At 26.5% G+C, this 24,137-nt stretch overlaps 1 protein-coding gene across 1 annotated transcript in view; it reads right to left on the reverse strand.

Moving 5' to 3' along the window:
- LOC100871988 (uncharacterized) overlaps positions 1–19,376 on the reverse strand; it is an 87,872-nt gene extending 68,496 nt beyond the window's left edge. Inside the window, exons 1-3 of the mRNA XM_086914908.1 lie at positions 19,193–19,376; positions 16,933–17,093; positions 7,438–7,484 (exon numbers count right to left, since the gene is read on the reverse strand). Coding sequence (XP_086771034.1) covers positions 7,438–7,484; positions 16,933–17,093; positions 19,193–19,255 — 271 coding nt within the window. The 5' untranslated portion in view covers positions 19,256–19,376. The remainder of the gene's footprint in view (positions 1–7,437; positions 7,485–16,932; positions 17,094–19,192) is intronic.
- Between the last annotated feature and the right edge of the window lie 4,761 nt (positions 19,377–24,137).

The raw sequence follows: 24,137 nt of genomic DNA on the forward strand, positions 1-24,137 counted from the left end.
TAAGTAAATAATAATCAATAATCTAAAATAAATTCATTAGTTGCTAATATTTTTCAATTTGCTTTTATATGTAGACAGAAGAGAAAATTTAAAAAGTAAAGTTTATATTATATAATAAAACGAAAGCATCATATAACATCATTCAACAAGTAGTATAAGTAAATAATAATCAGTTAATAAATTCAATTTCTAATATTTTTAAAATTATTTTTAATTTTATGATTTTTTATTATAACTATACAAATAAAGAAAGAAAAGATAGAAAATTTAACATTAAAGTATTAATTAAAACAAAACCATTATGTTACATTATTCAATAAGTAGTATAGGTAAATAATAATCAATGAATCATGCTGAAAGTTGAATAGTAAATTCGACGAATTGTCATAAATGTATCCTGGTACAGCAGTTAGCTATCTCTTGGATCTCAGTTAGAGCAAACAACTTGCTCTGTCATAGTTAAAGCATTTCTCCCAACAAGCAGGCAACCCGAGCAAACGTGTTTGCGTAGTACGGTAAGCCTTGCAAGTTTTGGGTTAGGTCTATGCTTGAATTCGTTAGGTGGTAGTACTCAGTGACAGGAGCTAAGAGCTGTAACAATCCGACATCGACGCCTCTTACATGAAATTACTGTTAAACGTGCACTATTTAGAGCACGTTCTTGATCTCTAACCTGATTAGTCTTTGTCGAGCTGTCTACGCGAGAGTGAAACGAGTAAGCAGTAAATTAAGACAGCTGTCAAGAGGCTTTCTAAATATTTTAAACATTGCATACATATGAAATATAGTATTTTATATATTGTAGTTAAAAAATAATTGAATAAAAAATATTTTTTTCTCGATGAAAAATATTTTAAATTATTATTTTAATTTATAAAAAATAAATATGATTCTGTTGTTGATAATTGGTAAAAAAGGATTTTTTTTTTTTTCCTTATTTTTCTAGAAAAGTTTGGTCTTGATGAAAGAATTCATATACGTTTATTGACAGTACGTGTACGAATATTTTCTGGAAAAATATCCGAAAACTTTTCATGAAAATATTTGTGCACCAATACAGGATGACCCAAAAATGAAGGAACATCGCTTAACTGGAGATTCCTAAGGTAATTTTAAGCAATATTTTTCTTTGCAAAAATTTTCATTTTGAGTTTGTATCAAATACAATGTACAAGTGTATTAAATCGAAGCACAAATTGAATTATATCATTTTCTTAAATTAACAATATGTATTTTTGAAGATATTATATATCTATTTAAATAATTTTCATTATTCATAATATATAATTCTACGTATATTTAAAAATGATACAATGAATTTATTGATTAAAAATTAACTTGATGAAATAGAGAATGATTGTAATCTTTTCTAATTGTAATAAATTAATAAATTTTAATAAATAGCCCGATTTAATAATAAAAACTTAATTATAATAAAAACCAATAATTTTTTATTCATTTTCAATTTTTTACTCATTTTCAATATCATCAAAATCATTTAATATTTTTCTACGATATTTTTAAAATTTATATTTTCTTTTATTAAAATCCATGATATTTAAATTACACCTGAACATTTTCATTATATTATTTTCTTTATCAGCGATTTTTTTATTGAACCATTTATTAAACCGAATTTAATACCAGCTGAAAATAAAATTAAAATATTTGAATAATCCAATCCCGCTATTGAATATTACAAATACCAATCATTCATTCGATTTATATTTTACGCGAAGCTTCAAGTTATTTCTGTGCACATAGTAATTTATATTCGTACGTACAGAAATTTTTCCCCAAAAAACGGATATATAGTCATGTCTGGACAATGGACAATGATAATTTACAAGACAAAATAAATTTTATATCTAGAATATAAAAAAATTATAAAATAAAAAAAAATTTGTCACAAATCAAATTATTTAAAACAAATTATACCTTGAAAGAATTATTAAACCAAATAAATTTTTACTAAAAATCGTCATCATATGTAATTATCTTGGATTTGTACATTGTACATTATATAATAAAATTGAATTTTACCCTTTTACACTCGATGCTGTACATATAACATAATATTTTTATCAATTATTAAATTATTAAACAGTTAATACATTCTCTTTAGATCAGATTATCAAATTTTTATAGTATATTGTATTTTTTTTTTACAAAAATTTTACAAAAAAATATTCCATTATTAATAATAAATACAAAAGAATTATTTTCTGTCTTAAATTTAGTTCAGAAAGTATTAATTACAATGATTAAATTTTCTATTTTCTAATATATTATATTCCAATACTGCAAAACATTTTTTACGCATATTTATTTTAGCCAACGCACAGGAAATTAAAATTATACCGTTGTCGATATATTTTTAAGAATAACCACGTACGAAATTAATCCAATCGATATTTCAAAAAAACGTCGAATATTTTTTTCATTGTTTTGTTAACAAAACTCGAAGATAAATGCATCGTGTACAAATACTGAAAACGACGCAGCAACGAGAGAAACGAAAACACGAGGAAAATCTATCATTAAATATACATACGGATAGCACGGAGGGGAGAAGACTTTGTTCTTAATTATATATTCATAGGGGATGGAAATGGCGAGCGAGAATGGGAAGAAAAGTCAATAGAAATGAAATATCAAAGCTAACCTCCTTGGCTCGCGAGCCAACTTCCTCTCCAATATGGGATCTAAAGTGTTTTTCGATATCTTGAAAAATTCCAATGATACGAGCCGGTTATTTCGGTTCTTTCTTCTTGATTTTTTATTTCTCATGCTCGATCTCAACCTTCGATATTACTACGTTCCAAAGCGATTTCCTTCGTGGAAATCGAGTGTGGATTGAAGTGTTTTTATAAAATTTCACCCAGGATGATAAGACATTTCTTGGATCCTTTTTTCCCCTTGCATCTTGAAAAATTCAGTTTATCAATTCTAAACGAAGATGCTTTGAATAAACAATAAATCGTAAATTTTATAACGAATTTAACGTTTGTTTTGAAATTTTAATAGGAAAATTTGATTTATTATTTTCGAAGATGATATTTAAAAAAATATTTTAGAATAACAATAATTAATTATTTGAAGAATATAATTTAGTTGATTATTAAATATCTGACAGATGTTTATAATAAACTTGATGTCATAATAACAAAAATTCATTCTTTTTTTTACCAATATTTTAACGCTTCATTTATTATTTTATTGACAGACACATATTTTTTTATTAATTTTACATATATTATTATTATAAAATTGTATAATATATATTTAGTAATTAAAATCTAATTTAACGTGAATTTCGAAAGCAAAATTTCCTCCAAGAAGGTTTGATACAATTGCTGAAGATAGAAAAGTCCCCAATTTAAAAAAATTATGGCGGTCTCTACGGAATTCGACGTCCATAAAATCTACGAACTTTCTTTTTGAAAGATGTTGCACAAAATCCTCTTTGTCTAAGAAAACCGATTCATAAATTTCAAAGCCTCGACCCTCTAGAAATCTTGCCAATTCCCTTAAGTTCAGGATGTGCCAATTGCAATTTGAGAACACAAACTTTTACAAGAAAGTTAACTAATAAATAAATTCCAACTTCTGTGGAACATATATAACTCTAAGAAATGGTAGTGTTCTCTTTCGTGTGCAATAAAAAACTATACAGTATTTATAAATTTGATGAGCTCAATCTTGTTTTATAAATAAAATGGATCCATGCTAATGAAAATATATATATATATATATCGTGTATATATAATAGAATGGAATAAAATATGATTAATATTTTTTTTATATTATCTCTAATTTTTAACATTGAACAAATATTATTTTGTATTATATAATAGTTTAGTTGTCCACTCTTCATTTAATTGATAATCAAAATTATAAATAGATTAAAAGCTTTATTATTTCAAATTTTATCCTGAAACATTTAAAACATTTTTGTGATATGTTGAAAAAAACATATAATGTTAATAAAGAAAAATGGGTAATTAAGTATAGCAATAAAAGTTAAGCTATTAAAACATGAATTTATATATTTTATGATGTGTTTGTAATTTAAGAATTATATTTTAAAAAGCGAAAAATATACTGAAATTTTTCTATTTACTTAATGTGATATTTTATTAGAAAAAAAATTACACTATATATAATCATTATACTCATAATATATAATTAAAAATAGAAAAACTTGTTTAAAAAATTTTAAAAATAAAATTTACTTTTAACAAAATTTTTTAATTCACTTAAAAAAGATGAAATCAACAATAAAAATTTCATGCTTTAGATTCTTAAATATTATAATGGTATTATATTATAAAATATAACACAATTTTAGATTACAAAATTAATTCAGAATTTAATGCCCTATCACTAATACTTTACACATAAACTTTCATTCAAATCAGATTATATATTATATATTCAAAATATTTTTCACGATGCACTTTCCACGTCACAATTTTTTCATTGAAACATACGTAACAAAATGTTATTTCAAAAAAATAGTCACGCAATTCAAACACACCCCAAATAAACCCAGAAGAAATTATCCGAAACGCGATTCAAGAAGGAGCGTTATAAACACATAGTACCGCGCTCGCATGAACCGCACAAGCAGATAAGATGCAGGACATCATTGTTGTATAGGGTAAAGACACGCGAGGCACATACGTGGAGGCAGCTGCACGCATAAAATGGGGCGATCCTTGAGCGGGGAATTTCAAAGGCGCGTGGCAAACTTCGCATAACGATGCACCATGGATGGTAGCACGAAAGAAGATGGCCGGGGAGCAGCACCATGGCGAGCGCGCTATCCCATTGTTGCGCCATTTAGATATATTTCATTGGGAGTGACGTGCACGAACGAGCAACGTTCCTTCTTGGAATAAGCTTTTATACCGACTCGGTGAATGCATGCACCGTGTAGAACCTTAGTCAACGCATTAAATAACAGGGGAGCGTATTCAGAATCGGCCGAATATTCCTAACCTCTCTCTGCTTGGTCGAATCTCCGCTAGAGGTGCTTACTTGTGCCACGATGATATCTATTTACCGTTTGCTTTACAATACCGTGGACATTGATAATAAGATACGAATTATGCTGTAAAGGGTTAGTCGTTGGTTAAATTGAAAAGTCAACCGGGACGAATAAGTTTCTTCTAAGGGATGTAATTCGTGCACGTGTTCGAAAGTTTATTGTTTTATTTTCCCCCGATATATTGTTAATTATATGTGGTTCTAAATGAAAAAAAGATTGCTATTTATACGTATATATAGAAAATAAAGTGATATTTTGCTTAAATAATTGTTATATAATTAGGTAATTATATTATATTCTATTATGACAAACAAAGATGAAACTTTTTTTTCTATTAATTTAATGAAATTTGTTAATTAAAATTAGTTAATTAAACTCATATAAGATTTATGATTAAGCAAATTACATTTAAATTAATCAGGACGACATAGGAAATTAGAGACCGCAATATATAATTAAAAAAAATTCATCTTTTATTTTAAATAATTTTGGTTTGAATAATTATAAATGATAAAAAAAATGTTTTTTAATTATTAGTAATAATGAAATTTTTATTAGATATTAATAATTAATTTTTTAATGTAAGGTAACGAGAAAAATTAAATAAAATTGAGCTTTCAATTCTCATATTTTATAATACTTATTATATTAAAAATTAGTTTTCAAATTTAAATTCTTTAATCAGTTATAGTTTTTTTTATTATTTTATTTTATCATTATTTATTAATTAGTTATATACAATTATTTTCAATCAACACTTTTACATATTAGAAATTTTAGTCATTAAATTTTCTAAAATTTAGTAATTATTGAAACAAAATTTATTTATATCTCAATATTATTTTTCGTTAAAATTTTAAAAATAATTGTTAATTTCAATCTATGCAGAAAATGCTTATTCAAATACTTAATATGGCATATTTAATATGGTGCTTATGTGTCAATAAAAGTTATTATCAATTTTTCATGCTAAAATGTTACATTAATTTGATTTAATATTATCAAGTAAATATTATCAAGAAAATAATTTCATTTTATTAACTATTTTGTATATTTTCTTCTAGCATTATTTTCATTATTTTCATTATTAATAACGCTATAATTTAAAACAAATTATCTTTTTCTTGAGGCATATTGAAAAAAATAGATCTATGATATTAAAAAGAATATTATAAATAGATTTCTGATTAAATAAAATTGAATTTAAAACTTTTAATAATGTTAAAAGTTTTTAATTTATGTAAATATAACAAATATTAAATTATTTATTAAAATAATATTTATATTATATTTGCATACTAAACTGGTGTGCCATTTTTAAGTATTTCATACACCAAATATAAAATACAATTATCATAGAAAAGTGATATTTTTTTCGTTATTCTTTTTTAAAATTATTTCAATTATTTATTAATTAACACTTGAATAACAATTTATAGCATCCAATTTTATTATAAAACGTTTGATGATTCAATAATTTATGTTATTTTTATAAAACTTTATTATTAAAATTAGTCTATGATAATTAATTGATAGTTAAATATTTAATTCATTCATCAAAAAATTATAATTAAGCATAAGAAAATGTAAAAATGTCATGGAAAATATTTTTGAAAGCATATCTATATATTCCTGAAATAAAAAAATTCATCTCATATCTTGTAATTGAAAACTGAATAAATTAAGAATAACAAATTATATATTTATTTTATATAAAAATTATATAAAATTATTACTTTTCTTATTAACAATTTTTATTGACATCTATTATATTCAAAGTCACTTTTTGATTATTTTACATAAATTATTTTATCTTATTTGAAGAGACATTAACAAGAATGTTATTCATGAACATATAATGCTTATGCATATTAGTTAACGAATTTCTCAATTGTAAATTGGTGAAATTTCACGAAGCATGTTATCTAAAAAGATCAACTAACTTGTCCAAAGTTATTATCATTACAGCTTGCAAAATTTCTATGGGTAACTAACACAACACCTTCAATATTTTCTTACTTTCCTCTCTACGTTCTCAAATTCCTTACACCTTGAGATATTTGACTGTAACATTTTCCTCAACTAAACTTCACAAGTCATGTTAAATTTATGCAATGTAACGAATACAAGAATACAGCATTAATAATAAAAATATTCTTCTTATGCATAAAATAATAACAAAAATAATTAATACTTGATTTGTATGAAATAATAAAAATAATCTTCTTATACGAATAGTTCTCTTTTGTAGTCAAGACGAATATATGTAGTCTAACACGAAACACGCTCGTAGAATTTCGAAACAATCAAAGTTTTCTTTCCTTTTTTAAATTTCAAACAATGACAAATGAACCAAACGAAGTGTATGCAACCAACCAACTTACCATTAGGCGGGAATTCGTAGAACAACGCAGATCTCGGACTCAGACAACTGTAACAGAGAGAAAATTTACGATTAAAATGTGCCGACAATTAAAACGGTCATACCACCCGTGTCTCAGTTCGTTAGACTTTCAACCGAAGTTTTCCAATTTTCATTTTAAGAATGAGACGGAGTTGAAATTGCTTCGAAACTCCGTTCTCATTCTATTTTTTAAATATCAATTCTTTTTTTATTCGAAATGTATAAAGAAGTATAAGAATACAAAAAGTAATGTTAAATTGGGTATAAAATTGGATGGTTATTAAATTTTTTTTTTCACTATTATCATAATTATGAATCATGGTAGAAAATAATTAGAAAAATTTGTAAGAAATCATAATATATGAATTCACTATACATATGTAGTATTTACTTCATATTTCAATACCTTAAACTTAGTTTAAAAAATTAAATATCCTGTATAATCCTGGCCAAAAAGTTAGGAACTACTCACAATAATTTGATAAAAAAGATATGATAAAACAATCCAGTAAAAAAAATATAAATTATTAATATACGTATAGATACTATTAATTAATAAAAATAATAGAACTTAATAAATCAATAAAAATCACCATTTGACTACATAACGTGAAATTACATTTCATCCAAATTCATCATAATTATCATCAATTAAAAAAAAGAAAGAAAAGCAACAGATCTTTCGAATCCACGCGTCTCGTGGAAACTACACCTATCTTCTCTATCTAGTGATCCCTAGATGAGAAACAACGAATGGCGACGCCTGGCCTTAGCCAAGCCGGCCATCCTCTCCCCTTGAGCCACGGTATTTGTCCAAGTATTCCAAGTACTCGAGGGAGTAAAGGGTGATCTCTGAACGGTAGATCACGGTGGAATGCGCGCACAATGATTTCCGGCTAGTGGCAAGGATCGTGTACAGCAAGACTAATCGTCTTATTGGCCCGATCGACGAATACTGGTCCCCGATTCTATCGATCGTTCCACAAAGTGGAATCGTGGAAACCTCGTGTCCACGAGGGTATCCCAAGGTGAAGGAGAGCGAATGTGGAGAGGCACCACCAGAGGCAGACAGTTCACATGCCAGAGAATTGGTAATAGATAACGATCCCAACATCCCGTGTATCTTGATACACAAGTTCCGTAATGCTAACCGCATACTAATAGCATCCTTTGACGAAAAGCTAACATCTCGACAAACAAACCATGTTGGACAACTCCGTATGACTCTCTTCTCTGAGCTTAAGCTTTCCCTCCTCCTCCTCCTCCTCCTCCACGGCAAGAGTGGCGATTATCTCGCGTGGCTTCTTGTGCGCAAGTTGACCTTGAACTTTGTTTACATTGAAGCAGGGAACGATAAATTTTTCTCGAATGTTCTATTAAGTTTGAACGTTTTATCATTCGAACTGTACACTCTCTGTTCTTTCTTAATAATATGAATAAGTGTCTTTCCTTATTGGAATATTGGAAATAGAATTTAATTTGCAATGTTGGACACGTTTAAATTGGTATAATAGGGACCAAATATCGTTTGTCGAAAATCATTGAGAGCTGCACCCTCTGTATGTTTATATTTGTGCATGTATCTTTTTGAGATGATGATAGTTTTGTTATATAAATTTAGTAATTTAATTTCCTTCATTTCATCACTTAGAAATTATATATAACAAATTATAAAGTAGATACAAGCTACAGTATCATCGAAACATAAACGTGTAATCTTGATTACAGTACTATATATTGAAAAGAAATTTTTAAAAAATTAAAAAGCAACGAAAGAATTGACAAAAAAATGTAATATTATTGAAATAAACTAGGGCGTCCTAATTTTATCATAAATAAAAAATAAAATATATGATAACATACATAATACGAGCAATAACTCGTATTATTTTCCTCAAAATATAGATAACTCGTTTAAGAAAAATCTATACTCCATTACCTTTTATTCAAATATATTTTCTCTTTATTTAATTCGAATAATGAAAGTTTTACTATATTTTAATGTAGTATAGCTATAACAAGTATATTATCGTTATGTGTCAGTTTGTGTTTAAATCGCATCGAGTTAAAAATAAGTAGAAACCTTGGATACTTTTAAGAGATGGTAAGATAACTGTAGAGACAGAAAACGAATATATTCGAATATCGACAATTTCCACCTCAGTTCACGCATCCGTCACCGAATTGTCTACCTTAGCTGGCTGTGAATTTAATGCAGTGAAGCGGTTTAACGAGACGTTCTCGAATTTTTGAATATATTTAAAAATCTACCATGGAATTTATCATACGTTCTACGGAAAAATGTATATACACGATTTATAAAAATATATTGAAAAATGTCGATATTTTACGATACAGTTGACCATATTATTCTCAAGAAAAGATGTTTTTATTTTAAAGAAAAAAATGTGTGCAAATATTCCTAAATATTTTAAATATTACATCATAAATATAATATGTTCAAGATTGTTTAACGATGTCAGGCATGTTTAATAACTTGAAATAACAACGTTTCCATGTTTCAATTAAAATACTTGTTTGAAACATTTGTTTAATTTTACGAATGTGTAAAATAATATTTCATGTCCATTATATGTAATTTACATGTATATTATCCAATATTGAATTTATTGAAATAATTATGTGAAATAAATATTTTCTTCGTTATACACAATATAATGAAATAATAATAAATTTCGAATAATTTTTCTTTACGAAATTCGAATGTCCACTATAAATAATTGAGTTAATGTAAAGTAAACGAAGCGTTAATATTTTTATAAATTTATTTATTACTCTTTTATCTGCATTTTGATTATTTATCATCAAATATTTTGTAAAGAGATATTGAAAGAACAAATAAGATGAGTAACATTTTCGTGTAAACATTTATTTAATAATCCATATAAGAGAAAATTTGTTATAGATTAAAATATGCATGCGATAATTTCGCCATCTGTCGTTTTAATCACAAACTATAGAATAAGAAGACTTTCGTTTCCTTCTCTATTATATATTTTTTATGATTAAATAATAACGAAATAATTTTAAAAATAATTAAACACGTAAGATGTTATTTTAAATGATTATTTTAACACAATTATTTTCGATTTCAATTCTTCCTTTTTACTTCAAATGTCCAATGTGTTCTTGATAACACATACTGTAGATATAGCTGGAGTCACGAAAGCATTAAATTTAAAATTTTTTTTTAGCAAGCCAGTAAATCCTCTACGAACTAATAATATAACAAAACTTGATAAGTTAGCAATAGACTTTAAACTAGCAGGTAACACAACAAAACTTTCTGAGTTAGCAATCAACTTCAAACTAGTGGTACAGACTAAACTTCTCGTGTTAGATACTCAGGTCTTGTATTGTATTAACCACACTTAGTAAACTCTATCAGTTAATACATTCGATATAGTTTTGTTCCTCGTACGAAATAGGGTGGTCCTCCTCCTCCTCCTCCTAGGTAAATTAATCGACATATCGCATGCAAATTTCTATCAAGATTGAAACGAACCAAGTAACGGTACTTAATTTCAGAGAAAGAAAGAACGTTTCCTAAATGACAATGCAAAATTTACAGTTTCTAATTATTCAAATTGTTAATAACTTTCAATATTTATCATTTTCTTTCTGCAGAAAAATCCATTTTTTTTTTTAATTGAATATTTATTATTATTGGAAGAAGTTCAAAATTCATTTTTTCACGTTTCACGCATAAACATTTCTCTTAATTTGCGGAATAAATTGGAGATTTCGATCAGAACTTTTTCAAAATTTTTTCAAAATCTAGAATAAAAAAAAATCAGGATGGGGAATAAAGAAGTCAATCTAAATTCAAAAAAAGAAAACGATTAGAAAAGAAAAATATAATTCATTTTTATATAATTATTTGAGTAAAAAGATAAAATTTAATTTTATTAATTGGAAATCAAATATAAAAATCGTTCGCACGTTAAGAATATAATTTATTATATTTTAATTATAGAATACATTATTCCAAATGATTTATAAAGACCAAAGAAATTCCAAATACTTTCCATTATAAAGTTAAAATGAAAAATTCTCAATCCAAGAAGTCTAATGTCTTAAATTAAAATTCTGGAAATCATAAGAAGTTCTTTAAACTTCGAACAGTGCTAAAAAGTCCAAGAAATATTCTTCCTTTTTTCTAATTGCTCCATACTTATATAATCTTTTCCCTCATCTTTATACGTGTCCTTGTGAAAGTTTTAATAAGAAGAGAAATTTACTGTCTGATCCAGAAAAATTATGAATTTTCAAGTTTTACACACCGCCTATGATTCACAAAGAGAAAAAGGAAGAAATGATAGATATAGATAAATCGAAACTAATTAATTTTCATTTCGTTGTCAATATTTTATTCGTCATAAAATTAATAAAATAAAAAAGTGTCTCGAGTTTTAATCACAGTATATTCTATTTTAATAAAAAAAAAAAAAATGCATGTATATAAATATAAAAATAGTTGAATTAAAATTGTCTATCTATTCACAATAATTTAAACAGAATCCACTTTTGCTTATCACGTGATGAAGCGTGATGTTTACATAATATGACGATATAATTATGTGATATTAATTGTTACAGAAATCGAAAACTAAAAAGCAGAGAAAATTATAGAATAGGCCAAACTATATAAGAGTGAAATTGAAAATTATTTGCGAGATACAAATTTTTCAAATACATCTTCCAAATCTTCCAAAAATTTAAAAAAAAACTTGTGCTCCATTCCAATTCCAAAAATTCTCTCATAGTTGCAAATGGTTTCTATGATAATTCAGATAATGGACATTTTGCTATACAATATATATTAAATATATTCGTAAAAATTATATTCCAAAAGTTTAAAAATATAAACGCTGTTTTATTTTTCAAAATATAAAATAATTCAAGAAAAACCTGTGTCCCATTCCAATTTCAAAAATTCTCTCATAGTTGCAAATTTATTTTAGATTATACAATATGTTACATTAAAAATAAAAGAAAAAAACTTTTTTCACTGTATATTGTATTGCATTAGTTTCGAATAATATTTGTATTGAAATAGCTCAAAGTAACGACGATATTATATTGAATCGTTTCATTTTCCGTCAATCGAGCTTACACCATTACGATTCACAGCCCATCAATTATTGTCGAAAACGAGCATTAATCGAAATATCGCGGGAATTTTATCCGGCGCACAATACATTTTTCCAGAGCGAAACAACATGTAGCATGGCGAATTGCGTAAAGGTCACTCGGGTAGGGACATAGAAACGGCACGTATTCAATATGCTGCATTAACGTGATTCGAGTATAATCACGCGCGATACATTTGTAATATCGGATGAATGTACGCATAAATCGCAGCTTCCATCATTACTTCGTCGACAGCAGATGGTCGTCCATAGAATATCTGACGATATCTCATTTGTGGCCAGGAAATCCTATCAAGAACGATAGTTTTTAGATACCTTTTACGTGTAATGCAGTTTACATGTGTAAAATTGATCTGCATTAATATTGGGACATGTCATGATGCGGCGGAAATTATTGCTCTATGTATACGTATACTCGTGTATTATAATATTATCGAATTCCTTTGATTTTTAATATTACATTATTAAAATACTGGTTGTATTTAATGGGGACAATAAGTTTGATTTATTTGACTGTGCACAGATTTTCGCATGATAAGCGACAAATTGAATAATGGAGAGAGTTAATATGGTAAAAATATTCAATTTATTTTATAGCTTGAGTAAAAGTATTTACGAATAATGGTATAAATTTATGTAATTTTCTGAACCGTCTGAATATTTTTACGATTTTAATTTACGATTGCTTATTGCAAAAAGAAATTGTACACAATGGATTAGATAAAATTAATACAGTGATAAATTAGTGATAAAAAATATGAAAGTCGATATTACAGGAATGTATTCGATCATTCTTTGAAATACAATAATTATTTAAAAATTGAATTTCTTTGAAAAGAATTAAGAGAATCAATTTTTTAGTGTAAGGAAAGAGAAATAATTTTAATATTTCAAAAGTAATTAAATTTAAAATATAAAACCATGTTATAATCATTTTCTATAAAAAAAAAAAAATTAAATTCTTGATAAAATCTCTATAATCTTAAATTTAAAATATTAATTTTGTAAGATAGTGAAAAATTTCAAAATTGATTGAAAAATAAAAATATAAAATATTTATACGAACATGATATATTATCGAAAATCTATTGTATCTATTTTATCTATTTTTTTTTTGTAATTTTTCTAAATTCTTATAAAATCTTAGTAAATTTCACGATCAATAAAGTCATCGATGTATACTTAGTTATCATATAATAATTACGCATTATGCAACATGAAACTAAGGTACAGAGGCGTATAATTAATTCAGTCAAATGCTCGTCAGTCGATCGTAAACCACGAATAATTAATTTCACGTGTTGCTTGCACACAGGAATTGGATAAACTCCGATACCCACTTATATAATAATTATTGTACCAAATAACATTCGTAGGTTTATATTTCATTAACTCTTTGAATTAAAAATATGTTTAAACGTTATGAAAATTTTTCCACAACATAAATTGAAATTACTTTTAAATTAAAAATAAAAGTTAATTTTAAATTAACTTATATAGTAAAATTAGTATATTATAATAAAAGTTTAGATTAATAGTTAAAAAATTTTTTTGATAAATTTTGTATGTATTAATAATGGATAAAAAAAGATAATATGATATATAATAAAATAAAAATATATTATTTGCAGAGATTATAAACATATTTAAGCATAAAATTATTTAATTTCTAATTAATTTCTAATAAGGTTAATTAAAATATTTCTTATTAAAGAATTTATAAATAAATATTATTTTTGAAGAAAAAAATGCATATTAATATAAATATATATGAAATTATTTAATTTTGCAATTTGTTAACAGAACAAATATTAAAACTATACATAAAATATACTATAACAAATAAATTTATATTGAAAATAAAATATTGAAAATTTAAAATAGACTTTTACTACTTACTTATTTTAACTATTATATTAATATATTTTAAATATATTCTATTATTTATTAATCTTTTTCTTGTCTCTACTTTATTCATCGTGATAATTCAAATATCTAACTAACCTTATTATAAAATAAAAATAATACAATTAAGAATAATTGATATAAATTTGATAATCAATAAACTATGTTTCAATTGTTTCATATACTATTATCAATATTAAATTGGAGCAACAATTATCATAAAGAATATAACAAGTAATGATATCAACAATTATCTTTTCGCATTTTATCATTTATTTATAAAATTATCTCTTGACCTAAGAATTAGTTTCAATAAAGTAATTTCTAGAAACTACTATTACAAATATAATTCATCACAAGGAAAGTATTAATTTATCAAATCACTATCAAATTAATGCATATATATGTTCAATAATTAATAGAAATAGCAATTAATAAAAATTATTATTAAATAACGCCCGTATTATTAATTATTAAATTTTGCGAAAAATACAAATAATGTTGAAAATTATAAATAATCCTAATTTTTGTCCAGGGACTGTAGAGAGTTTACTGTTTAAAATAATTCTATCAAGATTATTATACGATAACATTATAAATTGATGAAATGTCCAAATATAAACGACACTTATATTATATATATTTTCTGTAATGATACGATTAAAAATTTGCAATTACAATTTTCAATTTTTGAATAATTGATACAAAAATTATTATTATTTGTATCTTGTTTCTATCTATTGTTTTCAAATTGTGCATCTTCAATTTAACATTTTGATCTTTATACAAAACACTCATACTCGTTTTCTTCAAAATCGTAATTTTTAGGTTATGTTGCAGGTCTAAATGAATCTTACTACATACAAATTATAATCGATAATTCCAGAATTGAAACAAAAATTGAAGCGGAATCAATTTGGAAGTGGAATAAACAATCAATTTATACTTGATCCAAACAATAATAATAACAAAGAAACAATTATTCCGCAATAAATCATAATTCTCCAATGAACGTCGACGTGTTTACGAACTATAAATAAAGTCTCGCATCTTCAACGAGCAAATCGTTCAAGCTTATCGCGGTTTAGCAAAGTCGGAGAACTGCCTGAGGTAAGTGTAGCTGAGAGAGTCACAAAAACACGGTTATCGTGGCGGCAAGAAGAGAATAATACAGCATCAGAGGCCCAGGATCGTGGTTATTCGCGCGTGCACGAAAACAGATAATGCCGGCGGCAAGATAATGGAATTTAATAACGACCTCCTTTGTCTCTTTCTCTATTCACGGATTCCGGAACTACGGAAAATGGGGAGTATGCGCGGCAGTCTGTTGGTTAATTAGCAATTAAATATCAAGCAGCCGGCGTAAAGGTGCGCGCAGATGTTATTTCGGATCAGGTAAACCACTTAACAATGGGCAATTATGTATAATAAAGAGGCCATACCAGTTAAGCATTACTCGTGACTAGTTGGTTGGATGATCATTCTGGTAATTGAAATGTGCTCTACTGTGTAAACACCGCTCCCAAATATACCCAATTTTCGATTTTACTTAAAATTTACCCGTATACAATTGGGAAAGTAAGTTAATCTTGCTGTGTTATCCGTCCCTTGGAAAATGATGAAAGCTAGTGACTTTTGTTAGTTGTACTTTACGAAAGCCAATTTATATCGTAAACGTTTAGTTTAATGATTTTTCATTTTCTAATTTTGATGATTATTTGCTGATATTTTTTATTATTTTATTATGAATGTGTTAATTTCGTCCATCGAAATATAAAATTTAAATCCTTCGATTAATGATCAGGATTCATCAAAGAAGTTAGGTTAGATGAGTTTAGATTAAGTTTAAGTTTCCTAAATCGATTTCTTTTAGCAATAAAATTTTAAAACAAATGTATAGAATTTGATATTTTTTTATAATAATAAATTTTAACAATAATTTTAACAATAATTTTAATAATAAATGATGTATAAACAGATATATTCAAACTTTTATTTAAGATTGTGTTAAAATTGTAAAATTTTATTTTTAAATGTGTAAATTTTTCTTATTATTCAATTATAATATTATTTTCGAAATGAATTTCTGTTTCATAAATTCTCGATAAATTATTCGTAGAGGTGGAAACTACCTGTAGCACATGATATTGGAAACTTGTCATTTTTGACGATTATCAATTATATTGGAAATAATTATAGAATAATTGTTTACTTTTCCAATAAGATAATGATCCAAAGTATGAATTGAAATTAATGATCTTGAGAATAATGATATAAACATATTGAAATGGATATTATATAAAATTGTGCAAATTATTTATTGTATCAATGCTTGTATTATAGATTAATTGATTTAACATAATAACATAAAATAAGATAATTCTAAATGTTCCTACCTTTGATAAGGTTGTTGGTGTCCACCAGGTGTCACTGCAGTGGTATTTTGCGCGGCAAGAGCAAGTTTCTGTTGTCGTTGTTGAAGCATTTGCCTGCTGAATACACCGTATCCAAAGCCATAGATTTCGTCCTCTTCCTTATCGCTGAGACAGCTCGAGGGCTGAACAAAAATAGAGAACATTCTTCTGGTTTTTATCTCTTTTACCTTTTACCCCATTGAAAGAAATCTTGCTTGCGTGAAATTAAAATTTATTGCAAAGAGAACAAGATAATTGTACAGAAAATTAAGGAAAGTTAAATTTTTTTCTAATTTTCTTCACTTTTGTTTAAAAATAAGTAAAATTTATTTAACGCGACCTGTTTCGAAATTAAAATGTAGAACGGAATAAATTTTTATCTTTCTGAAAATTTTTCAGAATCGTGTTCAATTTGTGATTAAAGTACAAAAACAATATTATATTAAAGATATTTTTCATCTTTCTAATTAAAAATTTTTTATTTACACACATTTTTTTTCTCTTTCTCTGTGCAAAAATATTATCTTTATATTCTCTCATATCTCTATGCAATAATAATTAATTATACGATGATTATACAATTTTTTATTAAAATTGTACAAATGAAAGACAAACAGGGAATAGCGAAATGGGCGAGCTTGATAAATTGTACGATATTTTATGCGGTTTTGTCATAAAATTGCTTAATTACTTTCTGAAAAATCATAGATCTTCAAAAGAATTAAACTTAATCGATAGAGAATTCGATTCCACCTGATGGAAAGCCAGAGCTCCGAACAATAACTGATTTGAAACAGGATCAATGGATCTACACGGTTAATCCCCTTTAAACCAGTTCGGCAAGTTGCCCTCAGAGGACTTTCAATTCCACGATGGAAAGTGTTTAGTTCTTGTGAACTACTTACATTCTAAATCTCCCCAAACGAAAAATAAAACTCAAGTACTCGAAATTGATCTCCATCCCATAAAATTTAACCAATATATTTAACAATAATTTACAATGATGAATTTTGATTTTCATAATATAAAATTCTCATAGTCATACTACTAGATAATATCAAATTTAATATATCTAATTATTTATAAATATTAATAAATATAATGATGAATAGATAGTTTTTCTAGTTAAATACAAAATATTTTTATATTTAATTATCCAATTGAGTGAAATCAGTTACAATAATCTTGACTTTGAGTGTCATGCATATATTTTTATTAATCAAATATTAATGGAATATTAGATTTACAGTAGTGAAAATAATAATATTTCGGTTATTAATATATTTTATCTTGAAAAAATGAATCTAAAAGAATGAACAACTTAGAATGTAAATATTCAAACATCTAATTATTTTAATAACAGCAATTCAAACTTCTAAAAGAGTATACTATATTTTAATGAGAATAATATACATTATAAAAAAATAACATAATATATTTTTACTTATGCCAGTACCAAATTCAAATATTAGAAATTCAATATACATAATTAAATTCAACAAAATAATTAATCAAGCTATAATTAAACGTAGAAATTTTTAATATAAAAAACACAAATGAAAAATGTTAATCAGCATTTTAAAATGACAATTGAGAATAAATATGTATTGTACCTAATTATTCTCTATCTCGCTACTAAAAATAACTGCCTTTATTTAAATCTTTTCTGCTAATGACTTCCTAACAAACAATGAAGGTTAATAAGAATGACTTTTAAACAAATATATGTCAAGATCGTTAGAGGTAATTCTCCAAACTGCATAATTAATCTGATTCTAATTATAAGTCACAGTATTACAAAGTAAACTCTTTCTTCAATTGAAAGAAAAATCTTGATATTTAAATCCTAATAAAAATTGAATAAAAATTTCGAGAAAAAAAAAATCACACACAATAAATTTTTTAAATCGTAAAAGGAAGATTTCAATCTTCGCCTATTTTAGATTCAATCAAAAAAACTATCTTTACTTTTCTATTTAAAAAAAAAAAAACTAGCTCAAAACTAGCTATATAAATTTCACATGTTTTAAAATGAGATCAGATTGATCAGGTGTGTAAGATGTTTGACAATACTTCATATTGGTTCACTCATGCTCTTTATCGTATCAGGAGCTTCTCCACAAAGTTAAGAAACAAGAAAAAAAGAGAGAAAGAGAGAGAAAGAAAGAGAGACAGGATAGATAAATAGAAAGGACAAAGGGAAAATCGGGAGAAAGAGAAAGAAAAAGACGGATTTACTCACCGAGTATTTCCCGGGCACGTAAATGGGCTGTGAATGACTGGTAGTGAGTTGAGTGTTGGGCATTCTGGGAGAAGCATTTGTTTCACGGCGGCGTAGCTCCTCAAGCGGTTCCAGGACGTCTCCGTAATGCGTTCTGAAGAGGTCTGCATACCTTGAAGCCAGCCCCTCTAAGTATCCCCTCTCACCTTCCTGAAGCAGCCATTCGAAAAAGACGAAACATCAAGTAGGGTGCTTTTGAAACGTAACTATGTGATACATTAATTGCTATATACTTCGTTTCCACGAAATCCTGAATAACTCGGTTCGTGAAACGTGAGCCGGGCATCGAGTATAATCGATATTAATGACGATGATCGTATATTTACAGACGATAAAGAGGAGATATATCCGTGCTTATACGATATTATTTATATTCCACTAAATTATGAAAATATATCGAAGATTATAAAGATTGTATTGAAATTTATAATTTGGAGAAAAAATTTTTTTAGCCAATAAATAAATACACAAAAGTCATAATTCGTTACTCGAAAATATAGTTAAAAATATCGATTCGTTCGATAGTATAATATAATTCTTGATACCTAACAACGTATTATTTCATAATTCTTTTATTTGGCAAAACAAATATATCGTAAAAATTCCATGATATAATAACAATATAAATAACGTTATTTTAAAGTATTATTTCAAATTAATAGAACAATTACGAAATAAACGATAACGATTTCACTTGAAATAACATTTCTCTAGCTCTGCTTCACAAGCATTCGCAAAAAAATTTATGGATCGAATCACACGTACGAATCCTTTATTAAAATTTAAATAATCAACGAGTTGTTGAAGAAGATGTTCTTACTTCAATTACATTCCCAAAACATCAAGAACATCCATTTCCCCCTTTCCCTAATCCAGATCGATTTACGAATTCATTTCTTCGGGCGGAGCTTCTTGAAGATGTATATCGCTCGCGCGTGGATATTCGTGTTGTTCCGTGTGTCGGCGTGTTATACGATAAGGGAGAAAAGATAGCTGTGCGCGGTGGAAAATGTTTAAAGCACGGATGAAAGAAGGGAAACAGAAGGGTATAAAAAGAAACAGAAGAAGAGTGGGTAAAAAGGAGAGGAGAAGAGCGGAGGATCAACGTACAACGCTGTAGGAAGTCGCATTAATATTTCACAATTCCACTTTTGCTGGCTCTCGATTTGGCTTGGTACCGTCCATTCAAGGGCCTAGCTACGCTCTCTCCTTTCATAAGTTTAAGAAAGAGAGAAAGACGGGAAGAGGAACTGAAAACGCGGGAAAAGAGATGAAGGAGAATACTTTGTCTGGCGTGAGTCTCCTTTTATTTACACTCCGAGCGTCGTCATCCATATGCCCGGCTACCTTGCAGACTGGCAGATATTCCACCATTTTATCTTGGATATATCCTACATTTAAATACGATTTGTAAGTATTAAGGGGTTTCGAGAAATCGAATATCTTGGTACAACTTTTTCCCTACTAAGACAATTTTATATGTGAAAACAATAAAAAAATCGCATTTTGTGTTTCAATAACTCTATTGAAAGATACTAAAAGTAACTAATTTCATTGTTAAAAAATATTATATCCTATAAATATTATTGAGATATTTGACATTGAACAAAGTTTTCAAAAAATAATCTACAAAATAATAATTTGAAAAAATGGGGAAGCTAAGAGAGTAAATGAAATTTCTTCTTGAGTTGGAATGCATAAATCATTTATTAAGCAGATATAGATGTGTTAGGAAGAAATTCGTTCGAAAACGAGATTACATGTATGTTTGCACGAATATTTTTTATTGTTTATAAATAAAAAAAAATTATAAAAATTATATCAAATATTATATTCATTACAAAAAAACAATCGATCAATATTTTATATTATTTAATTATTTTTATTATTATTATTATTTGCATTATATCAATTGGAAAGATAAACATTACATAAATTTATTGAAAGTGAAGTTTCAAACCAATCCAAAGTTAATCCATATTAATGCCTGCGGGATATTTTACTTCTATTCACCCTATCTCTTGGATGTCCCGTAAAATAGTATGAAAATGACGTTGATATTGTCAATATTAATCTAGGGGGCCATCTTTTGGCTGTTTCATACTCAAGAGATAGGATAAATAAAGCTACTGATCCCTCAGGCGCTATAAATCCAACTTGAACTTAAGCTTAAAAAGTATTATAATATTAAACATATATTTAATTATTAGAAATACTTTTTTACATAATTTGGATCTTATAACTTCAAAATCAAAATCAAAATGAAGTGATGCTTCTATTCCAAGTATCAAAAGGAATGATGAAAATGGCTTGAAGATGATACATTTTTTTTACCTTCATTTTAAAAAAAATTCAAAAATTCAAAAAGAATACAATAAATTATTACAATTGATTTACACTCTGTGTAAACTTTTTTAGTTTTTATAGCACAGAATCCACATTTGCAACTGAAAATATTATATAAAATAAAGCAAATCAAATAATAATATAAAGATGTTTTACAGATAGAAAATATTTTTGTATGTAAAAACATTTTGAAAGAAAAAATAAAACATTTATAAAATCATTCTTGAGAAAATTATGCTTAACTTTTCATGTGACACGATATTGATATTTCTATTTCAATAATTATAACATTATCTTTAAAATATACTTCTAATTATAAACTAATTCTAAAACATAACAATATTTTTATTTTTTAACATTTTAATAACTTCATGATCCATTTTTTTTTATTCTTTATAAATTCATTTAATGCTTTCCAATGCTATTTTATTCGCTTCATATATTTCATTATTATTAAATAAAAATTAAATATACATTTACAGTTAAATTTTCATTAATTGGAAAAATGTAATGCAAATTATTTGAAACCGAATACCTTTTTCATTGTGAATCAAAATATGAAACTAAATAAAATAAAATAAAAAAAAAAGAAACAGAAGATATTAAATTATTGATAAAAGTTTCAATTTTAAAGCGTCAATTTCAATTTTAAAATTCTCTTCTATTCTGAAAATGCTCGATATTAAAAAATCAAACGATACTATTCAAAATAAAAGTATTCGATACAAATGCAGCATTGTATAAGTAGTTTCGAGCTCGCACGTTGAATCAATCAAAACGACAGATCGAAATATCAAGATCTACCCTCTTCAATATTTATGATCGTAACTGTACTGTCAGATAAACGCAGGTGTCAATAATGCATACAATGGGATCTGCAGAGCGTGGACCGGTACCGTGCAATACGTATTCGCTTACAGACATTCAATGAATCCAGACTGGAATGAACTCGTCAAATACAAGAGTGTCAAATGTCGAGATTTTTACGACAGTATAATTTATTCCCGTGTTTCTTAAAAATTATCCATATTTTATGTTTCTACTTAACCGACGATTTCATTTAATCCCAATAACATTGAAAATGATCCCAAAAATATTGAAAGTGAAAATGTTTGTTAGAAAAAAAGAATAATCTTTCATAACTTTACGAATTTTAATTTAAAATATAATATACGTATATAGAGAAATAATTTCATTTTTGGAAAATATAAATACAAAAATATTATTAAAATAACTCTATTGCTATTATATATTATCTAATCTTAACGTATTTAATACATTTTAAATTGTTATTATTATTTTCTTTGAAAAGATAGAAGATGAATAAAAGTTAAAATTTTCAGAAAATAAAAATTTATAATTATTTATAAGATTGTTACACATTAATATAGAAAATTGTCGATTGAAACTTATTGCAAGCAATTGAAGTTTCGACGAAAAAAGAGAACGGGATCACACTATCTTCCTCATACCTTGTAGCATAAATGAGCCTTAATCTTTTTTGTATACCGATTTTTGCGGTCGTTTTGCCCTCAAGAATCCAAAGAAATTCAAAATATTCACACGAATATACGAATATACAAAAAGATCGTAAAATATTTTTCGTTTTTCCGTGTCAGAAACATTGCAGCAATTTTTATTGGGTTGTGTAGATGACAGTGTTCTATATCGGTTAAATTTTACGATCATATCACTCGTGGTTCACGTGCAGCGACAGTTTTAGTAGGCAATTCTGTTTCTAACTGTCGTCGCGAGAGAATGTCTCGCCATCTTTTGAAGGAATAAATTAAGGTAAGATTAAAAGAAAAGTTATTTGAAAAAGATAATCACAACACGATCACGAGACATCTTATTCCATTCCATGATAACATTATTTTTTCGCTATATCTGATTATCAGATCCTACGTTATATAATTAAAAATAACAGGAAAAGGAATTATTGAATTATTGGTTGGAAACGAGTGAAGTTGTTTCTGCGTACAAATCACGAGTCACGCGATCGTAAACTAATAATAAAGAAGAATATCAGGGTCCAATAAAAAAAAATTGCCGCAGTGTTGTCAGTATCGAAAAATAAAAAAAAATAAAAAAAATTCCACAATGTAAATATAGTACTGTTATTCCATGATACTCTATTTCAGGTGATCGACGAGGAATTTTTGGATCAATAAAGAATACAAAAATGAAACAATTCGATCCTATCATCTTCTAAATTGCTAAATTGTAAACTTGTACCCTATTTCTATAATTAACTCTTTATTCAATCAAAAGTATGTGAAAATATAAAAATGAATTATTGTGAAAGAAGGTATAAAATACACTTAGAATTACGCAGAAGAATTTTGAGTAACAAAAAAAAAAAAGTATACAAATAATACAATGCCCCAATTATTCTTATTTTTACAAATATATGGTATAACTTTTACAAAGAACATTGAAGAGAGGAACACCGTTTCACGCGGAAGAATAATCGAAAAATGTATTAAAGGGGCGCGAGGAATTGAAAGAGACAGAATCGGGATCACACTTCCATAACCATCTTTCCTTCCTATTTCACGTC

The sequence above is a fragment of the Apis florea genome, unplaced genomic scaffold (assembly GCF_048593485.1).
Source record: "Apis florea isolate Af1SG1 unplaced genomic scaffold, ASM4859348v1 contig_3756_pilon, whole genome shotgun sequence".
In the NCBI taxonomy this organism is placed as follows: domain Eukaryota; kingdom Metazoa; phylum Arthropoda; class Insecta; order Hymenoptera; family Apidae; genus Apis; species Apis florea.